General features: G+C 45.8%; 1 protein-coding gene and 1 long non-coding RNA gene across 24 annotated transcripts in view; one reads left to right on the plus strand and one right to left on the minus strand.

Moving 5' to 3' along the window:
* LOC138916259 (uncharacterized) overlaps nt 1-6,929 on the minus strand; it is a 38,995-nt gene extending 32,066 nt beyond the window's left edge. Inside the window, exons 1-2 of the long non-coding RNA XR_011423239.1 lie at nt 6,526-6,929; nt 5,434-5,540 (exon numbers count right to left, since the gene is read on the minus strand). This is a non-coding gene — a long non-coding RNA (uncharacterized lncRNA). The remainder of the gene's footprint in view (nt 1-5,433; nt 5,541-6,525) is intronic.
* A 251-nt stretch (nt 6,930-7,180) lies between these two features.
* The window catches only part of MSI2 (musashi RNA binding protein 2), a 386,429-nt gene continuing 366,481 nt past the window's right edge, over nt 7,181-27,128 (plus strand). For 17 of the 23 annotated variants that reach the window (XR_002811539.2, XR_002811540.2, XM_023652851.2 and 14 more), the window contains exons 1-5: nt 7,273-7,531; nt 7,826-7,866; nt 8,203-8,284; nt 9,005-9,089; nt 13,106-13,147. Coding sequence is in view for 21 of the 23 variants with exons in the window: in XM_023652851.2 (XP_023508619.1) it covers nt 7,470-7,531; nt 7,826-7,866; nt 8,203-8,284; nt 9,005-9,089; nt 13,106-13,147 (312 nt within the window). In the remaining 2 variants the exon portion in view is untranslated. Of the gene's footprint in view, nt 7,532-7,825; nt 7,867-8,202; nt 8,285-9,004; nt 9,090-13,105; nt 13,148-27,128 lie in introns of all 23 variants that reach the window. The other 6 variants (XM_023652855.2, XM_023652856.2, XM_023652848.2 and 3 more) reach the window with 5 other exon arrangements.

A 27,128-nucleotide genomic window follows, 5' to 3' on the forward strand; every position in this document is an offset into this window, starting at 1 on the left:
TTTGGGATGTACAATGACTCTTGAACCAGGTAAATAAAAAGAAATTCATGCCTGCACACAGTGTGGTGAGAATGCAGGAAGCCAGAGACAAAGAGAAAAATCTTAAAAACAGAAAGAAAAGACAGATTACCTACAAAGGAGTGACATTTAGGGTGAAAGCAAATGTCTCAACAATAAATAGAGAAAGAAGAAGACTTGACATAGCTAAAAAAAGGGCTGAGGGTAAAATAACTTTCCATCTAGAATTCTACACCCAGAGAAATCGTCAGTCAAGGATGAGACTAAACTAAGACAATTTCACATCGATAGAGAAAGCATGTCACTCACATAACCTCCCTGAGAAAACCACTAAAGGATATGTTTCAAGGAAAAGGGCTGGTACCTAGAAAAAAGGAAGAGTATGCTAGAAACAAAGGTAAACAAATTAGTAGACATGGGCAAATCTAAACAATGACTGTGTAGATCTAAATGACAATGGTGATTAAATTTACGGGTACAAACACCAGATGGACCTAAAATAACACGCAACCATAACATGGAGGAGGGAGGGTGTAATTGAAATGGAATCATTCTTAGCTTATTGTACAGTTTTAGGGGAGATGGGTCAAGTGTACGCTTAAAAATTGCAGTCATTAAGAAGAGAAATAGAACTTACAACTTCTAAATGAGGTAAAGAGGAAAGAGAAACAAAGAATTCTTGATCAATTCCATAGAAGAGAAGAAAGGAAGGGAACAAAAAATTCAGAGAAAGTAGAATAAATAAAAGGTGCAAAATGAGACTAAAGACATAAATTCCAAAATGTCAGAAATCAGTAGATCAGTAGGCTCTCATACACTGTGACTGGGAGTACAAATTGGAACAGCACTTCAGAAAACGGTTTAGCATTATCTTGTCAAGTGTTACATTCACATACCTTATAACCAGTAATCACTCCAAAGAGAAATTCTTGCTCCCTTACACCAGAAGACAAGAATGTTCATTACAGCACTGCTCCCTAACAGCAAAAAATTGGAACAACTCAAAAACAACTCAAATTGGAGTAACTCAAAGGCCTATGACAAGAGAATGGACAAACTAAACTGTGTCATGGTCACACCATGGAATATTATATAGCTATGAAAAATAATGAACTACAGCCAGATGCAGCAAACTAGTTGAATCTTAATAATACCATGTTGAGGGGCTGGCCCGGTGGCGCAGTGGTTAAGTTTGCATGTTCTGCTTCTCAGCGGCCTGGCTTCGCCGGTTTGGATCCCGGTGAGGACACGGCACCGCTTGGCAAAAGCCATGCTGTGGTAGGCATCCCACGTATCAAGTAGAGGAAGATGGGCACGGATGTTAGCTCAGGGCCAGTCTTCCTCAGCAAAAAGAGGAGGATTGGCAGTAGTTAGCTCAGGGCTAATCTTCCTCAAAAAAATTAATAATAATAATAATAACATGTTAAGTAAAAAATGTAAACCTTAGAAATTTTTCATAAAATTTTAAGGTAAGTATGTGATAAAAATTTGATAAAACTTTTTAAAAAGCAAAAGAATAATATAAGTTTGAGATTTGTGGTTACTTCAAATGGGGGTACAGGAAGGGGAGGAGCATGTAGGTAGTTGTAAGTCATTATTACTATTTTAGTTCTCTAGTTGAATAGTAGGTTTACAGGTGTTCATATTATCAAAAAATAAAATAAGGCCATGAATATACCTAATGGTGACAGTATGTATACCTGAGATTGTGGTTATTATATATTTGTGACCCTAAGTTTCATTATAGATATCAGCAATCACATTAAATGTAAATGGACTAAACTTACTGGCCAATCAAATAAATAAATGAACAAGATCTAGCTATATGCTGTTTACAAGAGACTCACCTAAAACCTAAAGACACAGAAAGGTTGCAAGTAAAAGGATGAAGAACGACATGCAAGCAAATGCTAACTAGAAGTTGGAGCAGTTGTATTTATTGCAGGCAAAGTAGACTTTAAAGCAAAAAGTCTAAAGATGTCTGGGGTTAAAGATAATCTGTGTAAATATTGAAGAAATAATTCATTAGGAAAACATAACAAATGTAAGCTTGTATGCAGCTAATAACTTCAAAATACATAAAGCAAAGAGTAAGAGAAATAAAACATAAAAAATAGAAAAGTGCACAGTCATAGTAGGAGATTTTAACAGCCCTTCTTGATGTACCTTATCACATACTTTTAAAATATAGAGAGCAAAATTTGAGAGATTTACAGGAGAAATTGGCAAATTCAGTCATATAAAGAGATTTTAATATATCATTATAAAAAGTGATAGATCAAGTGGACAAAATATTACAGAAAATCTGGATAACATAATTAATAAGCTTGATTTAATAGACCCATGTGGAATGCTACATTTAACAATCAAGTCACAGATATTCTTTTCAAAACCACATGGAATATTTATAAAAATTGACCATTTACCAAAGCAACGTTCAACAAATAACAAAGAGCTTCATACAGACCACCTTTTCTGACCCTAATTCAGTTAAACTAGACATAAATAACCAAAAAATCAAATTAAAATTATTATGTTTAGAAATATAAAAATATATGTGTATTGAACCAAAGAAGAAATCATACTTGAAATCTAAATATTCTTTGCCTGGGATGATAAAAAGTCTATATATCCTGTGGAATGTAGTTGGAGTGGTACCCAGAGTGAAATGCTTACACTCAAATGTTAAAATCAGAAAACAGAAGACTGAAAAGTGATTACTTAAGCCATCAATTCAAGAAATTTTATAAAAGGCAACAAGTAAACCCAAAGAGACAGAAGGAAGAAAATAACATAAGGTATATATCAATAATACGCAATACACATTATATCCTTACATATGATATACTTACGTATTATATATATTCTTGCATATAAGAATATAATATATAATAAGATATAAAAGCAAAAATTAATGAAACAGTGAGAAATAGTGTTAATCAGACTAAAAACTGATTCTTTGAAAACACTGGTACAAAGTAGAAAGAAACATGGTTAAAACAGAGGAGATCTCTGCCACCACTGATCCAGAAAAGAGAAGATACACACACAATAATACTTGGAATAAAAAAACAGACTTTACTGAGATGCAGCAGAGATTAAAATACACGAAGAGAAAAACTATGAAGAGCATTTTGTTAATAAATTTGAAAACCTAGATGGTATGGATAATTTCCTTGAAAAATATAATGTGTAAGAATAGATTCAAGAAGAATATAAAACCTAAAGAGATCCATAGCCATTAAAAAAATGGAATCACATCCGAAAAAATAAATAAATAAATAAATTCCTTCCTGGACACTCTAAAAAACCCACAAACAAACAAACAAAAAATGGAATCAGTAGTTAAAAATCAACCTAGGAAATGTTTATCCCAGACCCAGCCACTTTACCGGCAAGCTCTACCCAACATTCAAGGAACACATAATTCCAATTTTATACACACTGTTCCAGAAAATGGAAAAAGAAGGAACATTTACCAGTTCATTTTATGAGGCCAGTATAAAGGACAAAGGCAATACAAGAAGGGAAAATTGCAGTCACTTTGACTTATGGACATGGATAAAAAATCCTACAATGAAATTAGATGTTGACCTTCACTCATTCATTCATCCTTTCGTTCGTTCAACAAATATTCACTGAGTGCCAATCACATACCAATAGGCACTGTGCTAATACATGGAGAGCAGAAATGGACGGGAGCTTATGGCTTAGTGGAGATGAGCAATAAAGCCAATGATGACACAGGGTAAGGTACGCAGAGGACATTCTGGCAGGATAACACTGCATACCAAGGGGGATCAGACCTGGTCACAGAGGTCAGGGAAAGCTTTCCAAACACATGGAGTTAGCATGGGTGTGGGAGGAATGTTTAAGATGCTATCGCAGGAGCTCAAGAGGGAGATGTGGGATGCCGTAGCAGGAAGGATGAATTTGAGAGATATTTAGAAAGTGAAACCCACAGACCTTTATGATGAATGGCACATGGGAAGGTGTCAACCTGGAGAGGGGTCACCTTTGTCTCTAGGATGCCTGGGGTTCTGTTCACCGGTAGAGGGGAGCTTAAAAGAAGTTCAGATTTAGGGGAAAAAAGCATGCCTGTGGTGTTGGACATGTTGAGTCGGGAGTCCTTCAGGAAGGGTAGGTGGAGATATTGAATAAGAAATTATCCAGAGCCTGGAGCTCCGGGGCAGTCAGGCTGGAGACTTCAATTTGAGTGGCATCAACATGTAGGTGGTATTTAAACCTATCCTTCCGGAGAGCTCATCCAGGGAGCATGTGCAGCTGCAGAAGAGAATGAATACCAGTATGGAAAGGAAAGGCAGAGGAGGAGTCAGGGCAAAGAGACAAAAAAAAAAAAAAAATGGCTGGAGAGTTAAGAGGAAAACTAGGATGTGGGCATCAAGGATGCCAAGGGGAAAATGAATGGCAAGATGGGAGTGTCCAACAGTGTCACGGGCTGTGGAGACTTTAAGAGGGTGGAGGGGGGCCGGCTCCGTGGCCGAGTGGTTAAGTTCGTGTGCTCTGCTGCGGCGGCCCAGGGTTCGGATCCTGGGCACGGACATGGCACCGCTCATCAGGCCACGTTGAGGCGGCGTCCCACATCCCACAACTAGAAGGACCTGCAACTAAGATATACAACTGTGTACAGGCGGGGTTTGGGGAGATAAAGCAGAAAAAAAAAAAAAAGATTGGCAACAGTTGTTAGCCCAGGTGCCAATCTTTAAGGGAAAAAAAAAAGAGGGTGGAGGACTGACACGGTGCTGCTGGAATTCTCCTGACCCAGGGGCTACATTAAGTGTGTGAGCTGGAGAAGAAATGCATAATAATAATAAACTGTCACAAATAACAGTGCAAACGGGCAGCAAAGAGCGAACTGTTAGGGACAATGAGACTCTTTTGCACCCTGGTTATGGTGGTGGTTACTTGACTCTATGCATTTGTCAAAACTCATAGAATCATAGCCCAAGAAGAGTAAATGTTCCTACGTATAAATTAAAAATAAATAAGTAAAACAATGTGGTGATGGAGCTTTAAGATCTAGCTCTCTCTGTCACCGACCTTGTACTGGCAGCGCTAGCCCCTGTCAGGGTTCAGTTCAGTTCAGTGTCAGCTTGTGTAGGTCTGCCACAGGGAACAAGGGCACCCCACTCTCACCTTGTGAAGGACAGAAGAAATATGCATGCAGCAAAGCCAAAGGGCACGGGACTGAGGGCCAGAGCCCCTCTTAGGAACTGACTGGAGCGGGTGGGGTAAGCCTGGGTCCTCCAGGGCACTGATGTAAAATGAGGTTGGATCAGCAAAGGCCTTTCTACCTGTAACGGTCTGTAGTTATAGTGTAAAAATCCCAAACACAATCCAATTAGCTCTGTTGTCTGCATTTTGTTATTGAGAATAAACACAATAAACAATTACCGTAATAACAACGGGCTCTTCAACACAGGAGACCCCAGATGATTTGGGAAGCAGCTTGGAGTGATGGAAAACGCTTGGGTTGGTGGTTCAGAGATTTAAAGTGCCTCCTAAAAATCACACGAAGTAATGACTGATAATAAGCACGCCCCATATAGGTTTGCAGTTCACTTCTATTCCTCCCCTCACCCCATCAATCCTCTCAGGGAAGAATTAGCCCAAATTAGGAGACAGGGAGATTAAGTCTGGTCACCCAAGGCTGTGGCTGGTGTTGGGATTTTCCAAATATTCCACTTTTCCAAGACCCACAGTGGATTTGGTACAGGTTTGGTGTTGAGTGTATTCCATTGTGCCCTAATCCTATGAAAATTAATGGAAAAGTGTTAATTAGGCATCAATTCATGCTTAACATTAATCTGAGTATTTGATGAACCACAACTTTATGTTGCCCCTCATGCCATATTAACACAATTTATTGTAATAATTTAAAACAATAAGGATAATTGTATCCTTATTGCTTTAAATACCCCATAAATTGAATCCAGCCTGAATCTGGCCAGCCTGGAATCTGCTGGAGAAGTGTGCCATGCCTCTGGGAAGCTACAAACACCGTCTTTTGGAGTTTTCAGTGCCTGAAGCGCTGAAACCAGCATTTATTAAGCACCTATTGTGTGCCAGGACCTGTGCTGTACCACACTGCTCCTAAGGTGGCGGGGCTGAGTGTGTCTGAAGCAGCCCGCTACCCTCACTCACCTCTCCAGATGTCGGGGGGTCTCGGCTATTTAAATCCCATGCATTTTGCTATCTCGGCATAAAATTAATAAAAATATATAACGAACGGGTTGGAGAGGGGTTTCCTGAAATAACCACCCTTCCGAGCCATCCCAGAGACGCTCCAAAACTATTTCTCGCAATATACAAAAATTTGCTCTGAACCCCAATTATTTGACCTTGACCCCTATAAACTCATTTTATTATATTTTTTAAACGCCGTACGATTAACGCGGAAACCCCTTCTTCGGCACTTTCTCACCACTGGAATCGAGTCAGTTTCTCCAAGTTCCAAAATAACCTTTCCCGGGCACGGATTCGTACCTCTGCCGGGGAAGGGCGGGGAGCGGCGCAAGACGTGCCGGTGTGGAGCGAGAGCCAGACAGAACTTCCAGCGCGAAGGGAAAATAAAACTTGTGGCTGGTGTTTGTGCGAGAGGGTCTCCGCAATCCTGAAGCCCCCCGATCCTGGGGGGGGTCTCGGGGGCCGCCCGAGGAGCGCCTGGGTTTGGGTTTGATCCCGACGTCCTTGACCTAAATTTCTGCGCGGTGGCTGGAAAAAGGGCGCAGAGCCGGGCGGGCGGCTGGTGCCATCCGCGGATCTCGGCAGCCGGGGCCGGCGAACTTGAATGGAGAGGCCGGACTAGAGCGGGTGGGGGGCGTCTTCTCCCCTGACCGAGCGAGAAGCGGCGGCGAGCTGCCCGCGCCTCCCCCTCCCTCGATCCACCCGCCCCCCGCCGCCCATGTGATCCAGGGAAGTCGGGGTGCGCTCCCCCTCGCCCGGCTCCCGGCCCGCCGGGAGGCGGGGCCCCCTCTGGCCGCGGGGTTCGCGCGCCGCCCCCGTGGGTCCGGCCGCGGGGGGCCGAGTGTACGCGCGCGGGCAGGAGGGGGCCGCACCGGGGTGCGTGACGTCACCGGCATTGGTTACACGACGTTCTAGAACTCCGCCCCACGTGCGCCGGGGAGGAGGGGGAGGAGGAGGAGGAGATGGGGGTGGGGAGGAGGAGGGGGAGAGGTGGGGATGGGCCGGGGGGGCGGGGACGGGGGGTGTGCGAGCAGCGGGGCTGAGCTAAGCCGAGCCCACGTGTGACGGCTCTCGCCGCTGCCCCGGCTCCGCCGCTCGCAGAGAGATTCGGAGGAGCCCGGGCGGGGGGGAGGAGGAGGGGGAGGAGGGAGCGGGAGATCTCGGGGCTCGGAGCCGGCCGCCGCTCCGCTCGGATCGCTGTGGGGCTCGGTTTTTTGGGGGTGGGGGGGCGGGGGGGCTCAGATATGGAGGCAAATGGGAGCCAAGGCACCTCGGGCAGCGCCAACGACTCCCAGCACGACCCCGGGTAAGTTTCCAGCCGCTGCCCACCGCGCCGCCTCGGGCTCGCTCTCCTTGCAGCGGCGGGGACGGCGGTGCGCGGAGCCGGGCATCTCCCGCGCCCCCCCCGCCCCTCCCGCGCGCCCCCCCCGTGGAAGTTACACACCTTTGGATTCCATTTCGCCGTCACCTTCTCCCCCACCCCACCTCCCGGCTCTCGCTCGCTCGCTCCCCCCCGCTTTCCTTTTAGCTTTTGTAAGTTACACGTCAAAATGGCCGATCTGACATCGGTGCTCACTTCTGTTATGTTTTCTCCCTCTAGTAAAATGTTTATCGGTGGACTGAGCTGGCAGACCTCACCAGGTAAGGGAGGGAGGGGGGGACGCCTGGGTCCCCCCCTTCTTGGCTTCTTTATTGCTCTTTGTTATCCCGGTGTAGGAGCCCCCCCCCCCCCGCCATTGGCTCCCCACTTCTCCTGTGCAAGGTTATTTTTTTAAATAGCAAATCCTTTCTGAGCCCTCTACGCGACCTCTGTTGCCGAATTTCCCCCGCGTGTGCAAAAAATGCAAAAACAAAACAGAATAACAACAGAAAACTACTTTTGGTTTTTGTCCTTGATCAAAATTTGCATTGCTTTTTTTTTTTCTCCACACCTTCTCCCTCCCCCTCCCCCCCATCTCTCTCTTTCTCTCTCTACAGATAGCCTTAGAGACTATTTTAGCAAATTCGGAGAAATTAGAGAATGTATGGTCATGAGAGATCCCACTACGAAACGCTCCAGGTAAACCATCTCCTTCTGGATTTTGTCTTTATTTTAGAAGAAAGTTTAAGTGTTATTTTTGGAGGTGTCTTCGGAAGTAGCTAAGCGGATTTAGAATGGGGCTCAGGCATGTGGCTGGTTTCGAACGTCGCTCTATTCCACCCCCCGCCCCCATCACCCCAAAGGTTATTGTCAATTGGGGCTGAACTCTGGATACAGAGATGCCCATCTCTCCGCTTTAAGTCATTTTCCCGTCGCTTCTTTTTCTCCTGATTGAAATGACATTCAGCTTCATTCACTTTCCACTGTTTTTCTACTGTAGTTGTTTTTTTCATGTCTGCTTCCCCCACACTCCCAGCTCCCCAAACTCTTTAAGCCCCTCTTAGGAAGCTGGATGAATCTCTTCTAAGTGCCAGGTTTCCTTCGAAATAAAACAAAGCGTTAAGAAAGGGAAGGGGAGGAGGAGGAGAGGAAACTGAGGTGGCGAAAGAGTGGAGACACCAGCATTTTCCAAGTTACCTCCACCCGCCCTGCCCCCGTTCCACTTCCCCCATTAACCTTGATGTGTTTTCTGGCGAGGCGGAGGGCTCTGGGCAGGAGGGGAATTGGGGGAGGGCGGTGGGGGCTGAGGGGGCGTGGGGGCAACTTTTGCTCTCCGTTCTGCATTAGGGCGCACTCCGTGTTGCTTTCAATGGTGTCACATTTTCTTGTTTGTTTTTCTCCCTCTTTGTCTCATTTCAGAGGCTTCGGTTTCGTCACGTTCGCAGACCCAGCAAGTGTAGATAAAGTATTAGGTCAGCCTCACCATGAGTTAGATTCCAAGACGGTAGGTCGCTTTTCGTTGTTGTTGTTGTTCGCCCCTTTTCAGGAGCGATCTGGGCACTGACAGCCCTATTTAAAGGGACAGTGTCTTCTTTTGCTTCTGTGCTGAGAACCGGGTACTTTTCAGCAGAGCTTGAGGGTTGGCGCTAAAGTTTGCTGCGACGCTCGGGTTCGGGGTTTCTTTTTAGAGCCTGTCCCACTTCGGCGGCTCCAGATGCTGCCAAGCGTGGGCTTGGGGGGAGGGGTCGGCTTGGGGGGAGGCTATCTTCCGGGCTAAGGGACCATGCAGAGAAACTCAGAGAGTTTCCACCACAGAGCAAATGCAACTTTTCTTTGTCAGACGAGCACAGCATGCGTTACCGACCTTGGCTGTGGGAATTGGCTTATAGGAGGCGCAGCCTGCTTCCCCGCCGGCCGAGGGGGACAGGGGGCGGGAGGGAGGCGAGGGGGCGCTCATCGCAGGTCCAGGCAACAGGTCCCTCTTGGGGAGCTTGGGATTTGGAATGCTGTTTGAAAGGGGAAGGAGACATTCCAGAGCCAGGCTGGGCATCCAGTGGGTGACTCCAGATGGCCTGAAATCTAAGGCTGATAAGGCCTTGGGTTTCCGAGTGATTTGTTTTTCCTTTTCTTTCTCAGATCCTTTCTGTTGAGTGTGGGTGCTTTTATAGCGTCAGAAGGTTTTAAAGTCCAGTCTTGAGGGGAGAAAAGTCTCTGGGTAGAGGTCACAAGAGTGTTAGTATATAATAATATGTTTAATGAGGTGTGGGGGGGGGGGGAGTTTGCAATGTTTTATTTAGACCCCTGTGTTGGCTTCCTGCCTCTGCTCCCTTCTCTTTATGCTTACTAGAATTTCCCCTCGGTTTTTGTAGAGTCCCTCAATCGGGGGCCCTGAGGTGACACTGGGATGCAGGGCTGGGCTGCTTGGGACTTCGTTCTGTGGGGTAATGGGACAGGCACGGGGTCAGGTTCTAGTCCCAGCTGCCTGGTACAAACCTGGGCAAGTTGTTCTCTCCCCTGGGCCTCGGTTTCCTCTTCTGTAAACTGAAGGAGTGGGACGAGGTGATCTTCCACGTCCCTTTTGGCTTTAACATTGAGTGGAAGAGAAGAAAAGAAAAGAGAAACCTGGCCACCTCTGGGACGCTTGGATTGCTTTTGCAAATTCACCCTCCTTCTCTGATCAGAGGTCAGGTGTGTGTCCCCCAGCCCCCAAGAAAAGACCCCACACACTCTAAGTTGCTTTATTAATTGTCCTGGACTTAATCATAGCTTGCAGCCCAGCCTTTTTGCACTTTCAGATAATTCCATTTCAGGGACAGCCATTTGTAGGGTGATAAAGGCTGTCTGAAGAATTTTCTTCTCCTTGATTTCTTGGCTAGACATTTCAAAAAGCTAGTAAAATTAGAGGAAAAATATTTCAAGGCAAATCTGGGAATGTATGATCCCCCCCAACTCCCCACCCTAGGTAGGAGAAATAGTATTTGGTTTCTGTAGTGGCTGGTGGGTCCTCTCCTTCAGTATCAGGTGCAAAGCCTGCACTTTTCCCTCCCTAATTGTTTGTAGACGTGTTTTGGTCACTATTCTTTAGTATAACCTAGCTTTTGACTTTGTTTCAACGTTCAGTGCAGGAGGCAGAAGCGGTTGGTTTATTGACATGGAAACGAGGATCTTGTTTACCGTTACCTTAAAAGCTTTGTTTAGGTAACGGCCATTCACATCCAAAATAGTACCCTAGTCTATTCCTAGAGGATTTGTAGCTACAGTAAGTAGAGCTGTACCTAACTAACTAATGTTTTAATTTTTGGTAGTTTTCTTTTTTGTTCCTTTTTAAAAAATAGTTCACAGGGATGTGCAAAAGGTTGGGATTTGCCATACTCCTCTTGACCCATCCCCTCCTTCGGAGATCTCAGCGTGTAAACTTTACAGGCACCAACGAACGCTCATTGTGGTGTAACACGCTGTTACCGCAACACACAATACAGGAGTTCTGAATTGGCTTTGAGTTTTGGAATTTTAGATATATTTTTTTAAGCGCTCTGCTGTCTTCACTGCTCCCTACCCCCTCCCTCACCTTTTACCGCACAAACAAGATGACTTATTATTGCAATTGTGTGCTGGTCCGCTAAAAAAAATACTTTGGGGGAGTGTTTATGAAAAGACGGATCTGTCTTACTTTTGGTCAACAGAATGGAAAATCCACACCTGTTGTATTTCTCTTGTAGACAGCTCTAGTCACTGCTGGATACACCTGTAGATGCGGTAATGTTAATCTTGATGAAAGGGTAGTTTTCTAGATCAGAGATTTTTGTCTATTTTAGTTTTTGAAAAGTAATCTCTCATTTCTCAGGCGATGTTTAATGGTAGAAAACATGCTGCAGACTTTTGTTTGGTCTTTAAACTACGTTAGTAAAAGTGGTGAATTTTTGTATGCCTTACCGGCTGGGGTCCTAAAGGATGTGGGTCTGGGGACAGGAACTAACTTTGATCTCCCTTTTCTCCCCTCTGTGTTTTTTCCCAAAGCGTCACTCCCCTTTTTTTCCCTCCGTGGCAGAACTGAAAACAAAGTTCAGATTTACATTTTTAAAGGGGAGAATTTTAATATGAAAACCAAAACCTAGAAATAAATAACTTGTAGCAATATTCACGCCACTCTCCTGCTGCATTTTACCCAAAGATCTGTGACATTTAGAAATCTAATGAAAACCAACAATGGGAATTTTTTTTTATTCCTTCCCTCCCCGTATTATCTCCAACAACTTTCTCCCCCTCAGGTCAGCCTATTAGATTCAGATGTTGCTGTGGGAATTGTTTTGAGTTTCAAAGCCAATCCCTGATTGAGAATGATGTGATCTGGGCTAGAGGATGTTTTTTCCTTTCAGATTGGGTTTGGGGTAGGGGGAGTACCCTAATTGTTACATTAAATTCTGACTTCTTTTTTGCAGTATTTTTTTTTTTTTAAACTCTGTTCCTGTGATGGCCTTATTTCTAATTTGGGTTTAGGTTGCTCATAGATTTTTACCCCCTTGTGGTTTTTAAAATCCAAGTGGGTTTAGCTCATGTATTTCCTTTTATTTTAATTTTATTATTTTTTTTTAAGAAACAAGTTACGTTCCATAGTTTTGGACACCTGCTTTCTTTTGAGGTATAACTACAGAACGAACTGTCCTTTTGATTAATCTTAGGTAACTTTACTTTGGCTAAAGCGAGTGAATTAATTCAAGCAGAACGTTGTGTTGGATGCCTATGGGGAATTTTAGGATGTTCTTGATTTAAAAACTTTTGATATCTCTTTCCCCACCTGTGTGGTTTAGTTATCAAAGGGGGGGCGGTGGGAACTACCATCTAGTTACGTACGGCTGGAAGATCCTTTTTTTTTTTTTTTTGAGGAAGATTAGCCCTGAGCTAACATCTGCTGCCAATCCTCCTCTTTTTTGCTGAGAAAGACTGGCCCTGAGCTAACATCCATGCCCATCTTCCTCTGCTTTATATATGGGACGCTTACCATGGCATGGCTTGACAAGCGGTGCATAGGGCCACACCTGGGATCCCAATCCGCGAACCCTGGGCCACTGAAGTAGCATGTGCTAACTTTGCTGCGCCACTGGGCCGGCCCTGGAAGATTCTTACATTTAATTTTCAGGTTATGACTTTTTTCAATGATGATTTTTTCCCCTCTTTTCTCACAGCTATGCATCACAAATTAGATGCAAGACCATTTAATATTTAGTGTCCAGAAGAGAAGCCCTTGTCTAAATAAGAACTCATGAGATCTGGCTTATTAAGAGCATACATTGAAATACATGGTAGGCCATTTCAGAAAGGCAAGCTATATTTGTTACATTTTGGGAGGGACAGTTAAAGTTTAGATCAAAGTATAAGGAACTTTTGAATTGCCCAAGAAGTTACTAAAAGCTGGGTGATAAGCCTGAGAAATGAGTGATTAATAATTAGGTGATTAATCATATTCTTCTTCTCTCCTTAAAGTACTGCAGTTGATTCCCATTTTTCCATTTTTTCCCCCAGATTGACCCCAAAGTTGCATTTCCTCGTCGAGCGCAACCCAAGGTAAGTGGGAGAATCACTAATAGGATTTTAGCTCTCAGAGATGGTTGCCAAGGATTTCCAGTTTCAAACAGAGTGCTGGCAATGAAGCGTTGAACCTGGTGCACGCCGTTCCTTCAGGGTATCAGCGTGTGGCTGTGAGAGTCCAAGCCAGGCAAGGAGCTCTGGGAGATAACCTCGCGTCTGCAAGTTAGCCGTCCCGAGGTGGGTTCTGAGCATGCGACAGCGGGCAGGGACAAGCCTGATCCTTAGTGGGAGGACATGGCTCCGTCTGTTGTAGTATTTATGCAAGTGTTCTGTTTTTTAAGCCTTGTGGAGATCATATCATGAAAAGTTGGACATTTCCATGTGCCTTTTTTTGAAGAGTACTCTTTTGAGGCCTTACAACCTGGAGTTTATGGAGAGGAGTAGAATTTAAGTAAACAGCTTGTCCTTTCTTGGAAAAACAACTTTGTAGCCCCTTAAAGCCCTAAATCTGACAGAGGAAGCAGTGGATGTCTTGGTTTCAGGTTGGTTAGATACGTTAGGGCACGCTTGAAACCAGCAGTGCTGTTGGCTCTGTGCAAGTGCTGGTGTCTGGGCGGAGAAAGTTCAGAAAATGTTGTAACTGGGCATGAGTTGTGCTACAAGACTGACTTACAGGATTCAGATAGGCCTTCACTTTTTAAGAAGTGTGTAGCTAACATAGTTTTCACCCTGCTTGCCAGGTGTGGCTATGAGACCACAGCTGTGAGGAGCCTAAGGCGAAATGTAAAGGGCTTATGGCTTAGGTGTTGAACTTGCACTTTTTAATTATACTTTTTTCTTCCCTCTATAACGTTGGAAGAAATACTTTTTCTGCATCTTGTGGCCTTGGCCCTCTTTTAGGGAAAGAGGAAAAGGTGAAGCTTCTGATGGTAGGTCATAAAAGGAAAGGCCTGTGGTTTAAGCAAATTCCGTTTATTTCTCTATACACGGCCTCTCAGAAGTGGAAACTTTTAATTATGTCAAGGGAAGAATGGTTTTCCGTGTTAATGAAGAAAAAGTTGGCATTTGTGGGTGATATTTTGAGAATTTCAGGTCTGGAGCCTGCGATGCAATTCTTTCCTTTCTTTCTTTCTTTCAAAAGAAACATAAATCTCTTAAGTAAATATAGCAAAATACTTTAAGGCATTTTTTTCTACTGCTTAAGCAAATAATAGGAATTAATGAACCAAAGAGGTTAGATTATTTCTGTACTGAGCACAGACTTTGGGACTGTCTTAACCATTTAAAGGTTTTCCGGACTGAGTGTGATCCTTGACATTTCCGAAGCCTTCCAGAATTAGCAGTATTTCCTGGGTTTGGAAGAATTGCTGTTTCTTCCATAAGTGTGAATCTTCAAATTTCCAGGTTAGTCATTTGATCACCCAGAACTAGGATCAGATTACTCTAGAGGGAAACTGGAAAAATCCCTGACTTGGTCAAACCAGAGGTGTGACCTGTGTTCTCTTCCTCCTTGCTGCCTGCCCCCTCAACTTTTTTTGGTTTTTGTTTTTTTTTAAACCAGGAAGGCAATATTTCATTTTAATATACTCTAGCATTTTGTTTTGCAGCGATGCATTCAACTTGAAACCGAGACAGAATATTTCTTGAACTTGTCGAAGTGTGCCTTTCCTCCGCCTCTCCCCCAGTCTGGAGTCTGGAATGTTTTCGGTGAATTGTCAAACTTTTAGATATGAGCTAACGTTGAAGCAGTTGGGGAAGGACGTCTTTCCATGGAATTCTTGGGATTTCATAATAGCACCTTCCGTTTTATGACACACTTCCCAAAGTACTTTTCCTGTCCATTATTTCCGCCTGAATCCCAGGTCCTGTGACACTGAGCAAATCACCCTCGCTCAGTCTCAGTTTGCTCATCTGTAAAATGGGAGTGATGACAGTAGTTCCCTCCGAAGGTGGTTGTGAAGAATAAAAGAGCCTGGCACAGGGTGAGGGCCTCCTAACTCATCTTCATCCCCACCTTTATCATTGTTGGTTGAATCATCGTTGTTATTGTCGTTTTCAAGCTCGGCAGCCTGGCTTCAGATCCTGGCCGGGCCACTCCTTAGCTGTGTGAATTTGGGCAAATCATTTAATTTCCCTGAGCCTCAGTTTCCCCATCTCATCGAATCTTTTGCCGATTAAGTAAATTAATAAAGGTAAAGGGCTTAAGAAAATGACCTGGGGGTTGGCCTGGTGTCTCAGTGGTTAAGTGTGCACATTCTGCTTTGGAGGCCCAGGGTTCACCAGTTCGGATCCTGGGTGTGGACATGGCACTACTTGGCAAGGCATGCTGTGGTAGGTGTCCCACATATAAAGTAGAGGAAGATGGGCACGGATGTTAGCTCAGGGCCAGTCTTCCTCAGCAAAAAGAGGAGGATTGGCAGCAGATGTTAGCTCAGGGCTAATCTTCCTCAAAAAAACCCCAAAAAACCTGGCACATGGTAATACCATATGTGTTACCTGGTATTTTTGCTGTTATTCTTGTTAGGCCCTCACACCAATCCTGTGAGCGGTCTATTAATAATAATGGTATTAATTCAATTTATGTGCCAGGCAATGTTGCAGGTCATTATACGTATTCTCTTTTAGTCAGTCAGTCTTCTCCTCTGCCCTATGAAGTGGGTGCTAGTTTTATCTCCATTTTATAGGTTTATAGAAACCAAGGTGCAACTAGGTTGAGAAGTGGTACAAGGGACACACGTAGGCAACCGTGACTCCAGAACTGAGCCTTCTCCCAGTGTTGCCATCCTGTGGGGCCTCATGGAGTATCGCTTCTCTGCTATGGAAGAGGAGGTGGCTCAGAGTAGTCATCAGGCTGTGAGGAGCAGAACCACAGCCAGCATCGCAGAGCTTTGGAGTTCCATGGTTGGATGATTCACCCACCCCCTGTGATGTCATTCCATTGTGTGACACTGACTGCTGGTGTCTCTCTGTCCGACCCCTCAGGGCATCCTTTCAGATGGTTCTGGGGTTGCTCAACCCCAGTGAGGCATCTGGGGAATTGGCGAAGTGTGTGGTGGGTGGAGTTGGGGCAGGATGCAGAGAAAGCATCTTCCTTGTCAGCGATTATTTTCCGATAGAATTTGAGGCCGGCCTGGGGATTTCGGATTGAAGTTAGTGTTGGAGGCCAAAACCCAGCTGGCAGGAGTGTAGAACTTATTTATTTATTATTTGTCTCCCTTTGATAAAAAATGTGTGTGTATGAGTTAGGGTCCTGGTGGCAAGGTGAGCTGCTTCCCTCCTCGTGGACTGGGTTAGGAGCTTGTAAATGATCTGTCAGCGGGTGTTGCAGTTAAAATTCATTTCTCTGGTTTCTGGCTGTCCCTCCTCGCTAACACTCGCCAGAGAAATATTCCGTGGAGGTGTTAAAACAAGACTAGTGGAAAGAAACTGTAACTTAATAGGAAAGAAAATCTGTGGCGGTGAAGAACAGATTTCATGTTAGTACTGTCATAGTATTCTTCAATGTATCATATAAATAAACTGTTTTGGCCAGAATTTTAATGAGCCACGGAAGGAAGGGTTTTGAATCCTGCCGTTCGTTGGTTCTCCTTTGCCATGTAAATGCTCACCTCTCTGGTGACATATAATGGAGCTTTGTTAACTAGCCAAGGGGCGACTCTTTGGAGACTAGTGGCCGTTAATTAGTGAAGTACGTTTTGATCCGAAGATGATAGGTCTGTTCTGTGTCTTGCTATTTCTCCGGATGATTATTTCATTTTGTAAAATATGTAAGAGTTCCCCCCCCCCCGTCTTTTAAAAAATTAAAATGGTCATGCTACTCTTAGAAAGATGACTTAATTTGAAACCATTGGAGAAATGGGGATGATTGGGATCAGTCATGTCATATTCTTTCATTGGTCCCTTTGGGCAGAAGTGTTGGCTGCCTGGAGGACTATTGCTCAAGCTTGTGGGTTCTTTTTCTTGTGTGGAGAAACCAAGAGACTGCCTAGCATCTTCCTGCAGGGGTGAGTGTGGGCGTAACTCACCACCTGCCCTAATTATCCTTGTGTATGAGAAAGTGTTCCTGACTCCACTCAGTTGTCGTTTTTCTCCTTAAGTTTTAGAGACCAGAACCTTATCTGTTGATAAGGGAGATCTCATTTCTCCAACCTATTTCCACTTGCCCTTCAGTCCCTTCTGGAGGATCAGGGGTGAGTCACTTAAGCCCCTCCAAGCCTCAGTTTCCTCCTGTTTAAAACAGGGATGGTGTCATGCCAAACATGGAGTTGTTTTCACGATGAGTGAAAAGTCTTTGCTGGGAGCCGGGCACTAAGTAGCGCCCAGCAAATGTCTGCTGATACGTTATTGTAGAATAAAAAAATTTGTGATGGTGAAGATGACCTCAGAAAAATCTTAATTGGACTGTAAGCCCCCTGACGGCAGGGAGTTGTTGACGGTTGACATTCAGTGACTGTTAAACATGTGAGTTGAATCCAGCCTGCCTTTTTCACATCGGAGGCAGCTGACATTCAGGGAGGTTGTGTCGGTTGCCCTAGGTCACACGGCTGAGTTGTGGCAAGGTGGAGCTGGAAGCTGGGTTTTTCTGTTGTCTAGAAGGTTCTCGGTTAAGCGTGTGTCCAGATGGGTGCAGCGCAGCATGAGCGTTTTACACGCGCACCTCCTGTTCCGGGGGAGTGGTTTCTTGGCAGCTTCTCAAGGGCGAGGGGTGGTGAGTTTTTGGCATCTGGCCTCCCCTGCTGCTGCGGGTCGGGTCATCCTAGAGTCTTGCCATCTTGGACGATCTGCAGCTGTCGTCTCGGCAGCCACGGTTAACGGACCTGCCGGTGGGTTTCTGGGTCCCAGCAGGGATGTGGTGGTGTGTCTGCAGCCCTGGTCCACAACGGCGAGGACCCGGGGGGATTAGTGGCTTAGCTGCTTTCTTGTCAGGGAGCGCGGCTCCGTGCTGTGTTCCAGTCCGCAGCAGGTGTCAGCTCGGGAGGAGGAGTCCTTTCCCTGCGTTCTGCCTTTCCTCACATGCTTTCATTTCAACATTAAGGTCAGTCTCCTGTGGTGCCAGAGCTCCTGTGTTCTGTGTCAGAGGTTTTTTGGCAGACAGGTGAGACCCCCTCTGCCTCCCCAGGAAGGAAGGAGGAGGAAGGCACTCTGAGGAACTGGCTGACCACCTTGGGTGCCCCTTGAGGCGGCAGCCATTCTTCGTGTCCTATTTTGTATTTTTAAATCTGGACATTCTCCGGCCGAGAGCCCCGAGAACATAAAAGGGGAGACATCGTTCATCATCGTGGTCCTCTTGTTTGATCTGGTGCGTTCGTTTACTAAGAGCTCGTTTAATTGTTTTTAATTGCTGGCTGTGTGCGTGCACCCACCTTTGAGGGGTTCGGGAAACCCCCCGTGTCTTCCTGATGCCCACTGAACAAAGGGTAAACTTCTTCGCCCGGGGAGTGAGGTCCTTCAATGTCTATACGGGAGAGTCTTCTTCCAGCTGATTTCTCAACTCGTCTACCTTTTGCTGCCTTGAAACTGAGAGTTTGCCCTTCTCTGAATAGCTGCCCTTTTGTGGGTCTGCACTGCCTTCCTTCTCTCTGCTGTACAAAACAGACCCTTCTTTCAGTCGTTACCTTTTCCCTGACGCCATCCCTGCTCCCTCTTGGATGTAATAGTTCTTTCTCTGGATTTCCACAGCACTTTTACCTTTTCTCTGGTTATGGCCCTTCCAACAATAATAAATTAGCAAAAACTTATTGATACATCCATTGGCCATTGTGCAAGGCACTCATGCATTCATTTATTTACCATACGTTATTGAGGACCTACTGTGTGCCAGGCACTGTGTGCGGGTGGTTCTGGGCATGGTATGGAGGGTAAGGCAAAGGCCCTGCTCTCATGGGGCTTTCACTCTAGTGAAGCAAATAAGCAACGAGCAAATGGACAAGTAGGTCACACACCGTCAGTTGTGAAAAGCTAGGTGGGCTAAGAGTGATGGTAGGTGGCGATGGACTGTGTCATTAATATATTCGGTTGCTTTCACTTTCAGTATTCAAAATTGTTTACCAAGTTTCTGCTCAGCACCAGGGACTGTGTTAGGCACTTCGTTCTGAGTTTTATGGTTATTTAGTTCATGCCTTATTGCCTCCACTGGACAGTGGGCTCTAAGGGCACAAACATATTTTACTAATTAGAAAAAAACCCTTTGGCTTTTAGTACTGTTCTTGTGCACACCATCAACCTCCATTTCGATAGAATGAATGCAGAGGAGATAGAGTTTGCAAGGGTCTTACCTCCAGGTTGGGAGGAGGGATGCTGCCTGTGATACAGGAGAGGATGCGATAAGCACAGTAAGAGAGACAGGAACAGCATTTAGAGGAAGGACGAGTGAAGACAGCTTCTTGGAGGAGGTGGTCTTTGCCCCGGATCCTGAAGAGCAGGTAGGAAGGAAGAATGGCAGGAATGCAGTTCCTCGTACCGGGGCTAGGAGAGGTCAGGACACGCGGCTGCAGCGGAGGGAGTGGGCCGCCCAGTGCTCTGGAGTGAGGCTTGGAGAGGCCATGGGGGCCAGGTTGTGGAAGGCCTTGACTGCCAGGCAAAGCAAATGAGTTTGTACTTTATTTGGCTGGTGCTGGGGAAGCTGTGGTGTGTGTGTGCAGGATCACGGAGTTGCTCCCTACGATGTTCTGAGCTCTTTTGGATCAATATAGAAGCTGGGGTCACTGATGGGACTATGGCTGATGCAGTTTCATGGAGAGCGTCCCACCCTGGACTTTGCCTCCAGTGTAACCCAGGCTGCGTTCTCCCTGGCTATAGACCCTTCTTTAGGAGTGATGCTCCTGGCAGATTCTACCCCTGCTCTTTGGGGTGTGTGGCAGCTACAAAAAGCTCTGTCATTCTCTTGTTTCCACCTTCTCCCTTCCTCTCTCCTCTTTGCCTTCCTAACAAGGGGCCGTGATACAGACAGAATTCTGAAGTTCTGTACTTTGTCCTTATCTAAGCCGTGATCTTGACCTTACCGTGTGTAGACAGTGAGATGTCATTTCTTGGTATGGAAATCACAGGTTTCCTGTATGACACCAATGTGTGTGCCCTGTGGCTCAGACCAGCCTGACCTGTGACTTTATAAGTAGTGTCTGCTTGGAGTTACCTTTGGCTGAGTGGCTGCCTGGTGTGAGGAACGTGAAGTTTTGGAATCGCGACCTGTCCCTTCTGTGCAGCGTGAGAGGTGTGAGCAAGCGTGGTAATGGGACGGAGCCCCCTGTGGTCCATTGTAGCAGCAGCCTACGACGGTTCGTCCAGTTGGGACAGGTGTCCCACTGGGCCCTGAATACAACAGGGTGTCCCTGTTCTCTCTTTCAAGTGTGGATATCATCACGCTCCCAACAACTGGGAAGTTATTCTCAGGGTGGGTGCGTGGCTGTTAGACTTCTTTATTTTAGTTTTGAGACCTTGAATAACGAAAAAGAAAAATCCTACCTCAAAATAATGATGCTTATTGTGAGTCAGCATGTGTGAGGCACCATACTGATGTACCACTGCTCTGCCTGCTTGGGGTGGTAGTGCTGTGGCGTCCGTTCTGACTCCTAGCCACCCTGTGTACAGCAGAGCGGAACCCTGCTGGTCTTTTCGTGCCATCCTCTCACTTCCGGTGCTGTACAGACAATGCTTGGCTGCTATTTGTAGCATTTTCATGGCCAGTTTTTTCGGAAGTGGGTGCCAGGTCCTTCTTCCCAGTCTCTCTCAGTCTGGAAGCTCTGGTGAAACCTGTCCACCGTGGGTGACCCTGCTGGTATTTGAAATACTGGTGGCATAGCTTTCAGCATCACAGCAACACGCAGCGCACCACACTATGACAACTGAGAGGCATGTGGTGTGGTTCCCTGACTGGGAAATAAACCCGGGCTGTGGCAGTGAGAGCACCAAATCTTAACTGCTAGACCACCAGGACTGGCTACTGTAGCTACTTAATCTCCTTTTATTTAATCCTTACAACAGTCCTTTGCAATAGTTGGTATTATCTCCATTCGACAGATGGGTAAACTGAGGCCTAGGGAGGGTAATCAGCTTTCTGAGGGCTGCAGAACTAGAGTCAGGGTTGGCCTTTGGACCAAAGTCTATCTGAATCCCAGTCCTTGCTCCCTTAGCCTCGAAGCCCTGCTGCATCCAGCGTGAGTGGGTAGACGTTAGGTTCCTGGGCTTTGCCTGACTGCTGTCAAATGCTCAGGCTGAGGAATAGAATTTGTTGTGGTCTGGCCTGGAAGCCTCAGGTTAGTTTCTATTGCGTATTTTCTGAGAACCTGTTTAGCGCAGTTAAATGCCACATACCAGCCATGGAGTTTTGAACAAATCACTTAATGGTTTTGTGCCTACCTTTCTTCATCTGTGAAATGGGGATTTTAACAGGACCTACATCCTGGAATTGTTAGGGGGATTAAATGGGTTGATGCATATGAAGGGCCTAGTGTGATACCTGCACATAGTGGGTCCATGTAAGCGTTCATTATCTGTTACTCTCCCCAAAGATGGCGTTGCCTGGATCATAGAAGGCCCTGTCTCGCGTGTGAGTTGATGGGTACTGTTGCCCCTTTCTAGGGGTGATGGATAGAACAGCGCGTTGAGATTTGGAAGATTCTGTGTCAGTGGCTTGGTCTGCTGCTGGGGTCTTGGCTCTCGAAGGGAAGATAGCATGCATCCTTTATCTTGAGGATGCTCCATGGGCATTGGGAACGCATTTCCTTTTCCGCCTCTGATGCCTATGTCTTTGCTGCCTCTGAGAGTGAGGTCCTGGGGAGCAGCGAGGGGACAGCTAAGACACCACTGTGTGAGAGGTCTCCCGTGAGCCTTCTCTCTCCCAGTTCTGGTCTTTATCTGCCTGGGGGTAGTTCCACCAATGACTGATCTGAAAGCATCACATTCATTTATTTGTCACTGGCTATGACAGGCAAGTTAATGCTAATGGATTCTTTTTTTAGCCTGTTGTCTGGGATGAGTTTCTCCCAAATGTCCTGAAATCTAAGGCATTAGGGGAATGTGTAACTTTTATGTCAGGGGAGGATTTAAAAGATAAATAGGGTTTTGTGTGAAAGGGCCTTAAATTTAGGTTAGGGGCGAGAGCAGCCAAGAGGGGATGCTGGGCCAGCCTAGAATCTTCTTTTTAAGAAATCCATTCAGAGTTTTAAATTGCTGTTTCTGTTTCAATTATGTGACAATTTCAAGGGTTTAGAAAAATCTAATAAAATGGTCTTGATGATGCATTCTGGGGAGAGAGTGCTTCAGAAGATCCAGGAGAATAAATTCCTTGGGGGTCAAGAGATTCTCATTCTTGCCACCTCAGGCCTTCTTTCTTCTGGGTTTTTTACATTTTTATTGTTTTGAAGGGCAGCATACAGTGTTGGAATGTATTCAGGGCTTCATCCATATCCTCCGCTGAAATGAATTATTCTCTTTGGGCAATTGCAAATAGACAGGCCACTGCAATCATTGGCGCTTTTTTTTTTAGCTGGCATGTTGTAAATGACTTTCAGAGTATGGTTTGTGTGTGTAGTGGTTCTGAATAAAGCACCAAAGAGAAGAAACTGGAGGAGGGGAAAGAGTGAGCGGAGAGGCCCTGTAAGAGTTTTTTCTTTTCTCCAATCAAAGCTTTTGAGAGTTTCCCAAAGAACAGAAGTTTACAATGGAAGCCAGCTTCGGGCCGCCTGCGGGAACAGAGTGCAGAAAGACCTAGCGTAGCAAAACGTGATGCTAAGTGACATTAATGAGGTGGCTGCTCTGGTGGGAGGGAGGCAAGGAACCAGCAGAGTCGCAGTTCCCATGACTCGCTCTCGGAGAAGCTTGTTTCCCTCTGCGTGTGCACGTGCATGCGTGGGCGCCTGTGTGTTTCTGCATGCACACGCACGCGTTGGTTCCTAAGTCTTCCAATGGAAGTTCTAATACGAAGCTACCATGTTCTCCGTCCTCTAGAGGCCATATGTGGCGAGTTCTCTGTTCCCACCTACTGAAAAGTAAAGTTTTAAACCGAGAGGCATTTTGTTTTACCTTCTGGTCACCTGCTGGAGCCTGGGTGGCTGGCATGTGAGGCTGACATCACCCAGCTGGGCACTGTTGGAACACCAAAGCCGAGAGTGGAAAAGCATTCTCATCTCTGAAATGGATTCCAGGGAGGCAGGAGGAGAAAACCCATTGGTGTGCAGCATTTTTTTTTTTTGTAAAGGCCCTAGCCTGATAACATTTCATATTGATGGTGTAAATGGAACATTGCAACAACTGCCTCTTAAATATTTTAGCGCCTTCGAGAGTATTCCGTATTTCCGTGTTACTTTTGGGCAAGAATTTCCAGTTAAGAAAAGCTGCCACATTTTGGGTGGGTCACCTGGTAAGGAGGTGAGAAACCTGGGTATTGCTGCTTTACTGGATGGGACCTTGGGAGTTCCTGCCTCTGTCGTCAGCCTGTTCCAGAAATGAAGCTGGCTTATCTTCTGTCTCATCCCTCATCGTCGTGTTTGGGTGAGCATTCCAAACAGGAATGGGCAAGTGTTTGAAATACTGCTGTGAGATCTTAAGGAAAAAAGCTAGATAGGACCTGGGGTGGGGTGGGTGGAAATACAGTGTGTATTTATTGATGCATGCTGGGTTTGGTTTTTTTTATCCCCTTCAACTCAATTTCCTCTGGGATAGCTCTCAAATATGTCATTTTTGTAGCTAAAGGCAAACAAACAAACAAACAAAAATGTTTAAACTTAAACACGTAACACTTAATAAAAGCAACCGGTGGCTTCACTGTTTCTTCCATCTGGGGAAAAAAGATCAAATTAGAATGCTTGAACGTGGGAAACAGTTGGGCTGTGGATCTCCCCAAGACTGCTACATGTATATATTTCCTCTTCTGTTTTCAAAGCAGATAATTGGTTTTAGTAAGAACTTCTGACTTGATTAGGGGGCCCTTAGGAAATTAAAGTGTGTTTGAATTTCACAAGTATAATTTTAATTATACAAATTTTGCGTTTTTCACTAGGGAGCCAGGTTCAGAACTTGTTTTTCTATACTAATAGGGGTAGTAAAGCTGATTATGGCAGAATGCCTTACTTAAATTGCTTTGAAAATAAAAATCCACGGATTTGATCATTGTTTTTCCCCACAGGACACAGTGTTCAGGTTAACGTCCATGCGCATCCCATATCCTTGTTAAAAATGATTTTTCACTGGATCCACACAACTGTGGAACTGACTGACATAGTGTGTTGGGGGGTGGACCTCATTATGAATTTTTCTGCTGCACTTGCTGGAAGAGTTCAATTAAAGTTCTTTTGAGCACGAGTCGTGGCTGGGCAGCTCGTGGCTGGCACACTGCCGCGTTGGCATGTTGCGATCTCCTTTATCGGCGCATCGTCCTGTTTGCTCGAAGCCTGGGCGTTCACAGCGCTAGCTCTCCTGGCTGCCCCTCTTCAGCGTGATCCCAGTGGATCAGAGCAGAACGTACTGTGGAAGCAGTTACCTGAGTCCTTCCCCAAGCTGTAAAGAGACGGTGGAGTGGGGACGATCAGACCCTCTGGGCATCCTGAGAAGGACTGATTGTGTTCATGGAAATGACCATTTTCCAGGGCCATCCAGACAAACCCCCAAGTATTGGGAAGTGCTTTGTGGGTTTGAACTCAAGCATCCTCAAACCTCTGCCCCTGTGCAGGGGCTTTAAAAGTTGCCTAGAGACCAGCTCCTTAGGCCCTCTGGGCTCTTGTCTCTGATATTGACAGGAGAGCTTACATAGAACAATTGTTCATGTTACAGAAATCATGAAACCAGCTGGCGAGTGATCTGGTGTCATACAGGTTGGGGCCTGGAAATAGGGGAAAGGAAAGCTCTAGATAGATGCCTGCTCCCACCCCATGCCCCACGCCACACTTAATTACTGACCTTATTATTTTTATTACTCTCCTTGAGGTGCCATGGCTGAGTGTTTAAGAGCATGGGCTCTGGAACCAGCCTGTCTGGGTTTGAATCCTCGTTCCACCCCTTACCAGCCGTGTGACTGATCAAGTTACCTAAATGTTCTGTGCCTTAGTTTTGTCATCTGTAAAATGGAGGTAATAATAGTATCTCCTTCGCGGGCTCGTTGTGAGGATTACGTGAGTTGACATGTAAAGTGCTTAGAATGGTGTCTGGCATGTGGTGAGCACTATGGATGCGTGATTTATATACAGTCCTGTTGGCAAGAGTGATGTCCTGTGGCAAGTCTGGCAAAATGCTGACTGTCTGCCTTCCTTGGTGGTTGGAGAATGGTTTTAAGTACAGCAGTCTGCTGCCTTACATATTTTTTTCTTATGTAATATTTGAGAAGGACGAAAGAGTGTATGTACACACGTGTGGATGTGTGTGTATATGAATGTATACGATCTGAGTGGAATTGTGCTATAATTCGGATTCAGACAAGTGCATGTGCGATAACAAATGAAGTATGTGGTTGGTAGGACCTGGCCTTTGGGCTCAGAGGGACCTGCTTTGAATCTTGCTGCTGCTGCTGACTCTGTGATCTTAGGAAGGTGTCTAAACCTTTCTGAGCTTCAATTCTACGCCAAAAAAATGGGGATAATAGAGTTGTGTATATGAAATGAAACACTATAAATAAGGCACCTGGTGTATGGTAGACACTTAGAATGTATTAATTTCTTCCTCCGTAACCAGGGATTTGTGTGTGTGTGTGTGTGTCTTGAAAGTGAGAAAGATACAAAGTGTTCTGCTCTTGCTGGAGATGAGACCAGCTGATGTGAGCTGATAAGTCCTAACAGGGCCGAGTAGAGAAAAACAGACCATAAGAGGGGGGTGTTGTTATCCTTAATCTACATGCCAAAGGATCGTCACAGGGGCTTCAATTCACAAAACCCAAATTGTCAATGGCAGGGAAATAATTTTCTTTGGTCAGAACCCTCCGATGGTGTCCATATGCCTTCGAACGTGGGTTTGTTCCTTTGACACTTGGTGGTCGGTGGAAGCCCAGGGTGGGATGGTTGACGAGGTTTGGGGGATGCTTGGAAGGAGGAATCACTTCAGGCAAATGAAAGAGTCCCAGCTATGAGGGCGGACAATTGGGAGCAGGGAGAGCGGTGGGATGGGGGATGCGCGTTACCTTTTCATAGAACCTTTTTCTTGGGGACAGGGACCATTAACTTTTGATCCACAAACACCTGAGCCCCATTATGTGTGTGGGAATGAGTTTGGCAGAGCTCCAGGAAATGCCGGTAGTTCCCGGCCGTCGGCCTGGGAGATCCCTGACCCTCAGATCTACTGTTAGGGCTGGGAACGCCCCCAGATGCTGTAGGGCCTTTGCAGTTGGTGTGTCCAGATCTCCTTGCTCATTTCCAAATTAGTCTCCTCCGCCTCAAGTTCATTGCGTGTTGCCGGGACTGAGGAACAAGACTGTGATTGTGGTGGATCCTGGGCAGGGGATGGGTGTGTGCGAACGTTAGTGTGTAGAGGATGGAAGAGGGTGGCCGGGAGGAGGGAAATCGTAGTAGATTACATTGACTAATTATAGGGAAAAAGCCATATTTGCTGCTCCATTAAGTGATTGCTAGGCTATGAAGCAGTTTATTGTAATTAATGCAGAAACAGCAAATAAGTGTTGGGCTTGGAGTGGAGGGTCTCCAGGCCCCCTGCCCCCAGTTCGGCGCTCTGTGCTCACTGCCCCCGTCTTGATCCTGTGAGGTAGACGGTCTTGGGGGACACCTCCCTCTGAAGGGCTGTGGTGGAGTCTCTGAGCAGGTTTTTCTGGTTTATTTTGATGGATAAGCCGGAGCTCTTCCTGATCTCCTTAGGACTCTTCTGAAGGAGTTTTTATGTTTTCTGAGGGTGAAGGAGGAGAGACAGACCCATGCCATCATTGCTATTCTCGCCACAGTCCTTTTAATTTCGGCACACGAAAGTGGCAGGTTACACATCCAAGTCCATCGAGTGACGGGCCGTGTGGAGTTGTGATTGCTTTCCTTGATGATTTCTTGTTCAAATCAGCGGTGCTCTTAATTTTCCAGATGAAGTAAAAAGA

Source organism: Equus caballus, chromosome 11 (assembly GCF_041296265.1).
Source record: "Equus caballus isolate H_3958 breed thoroughbred chromosome 11, TB-T2T, whole genome shotgun sequence".
Taxonomy (NCBI): domain Eukaryota; kingdom Metazoa; phylum Chordata; class Mammalia; order Perissodactyla; family Equidae; genus Equus; species Equus caballus.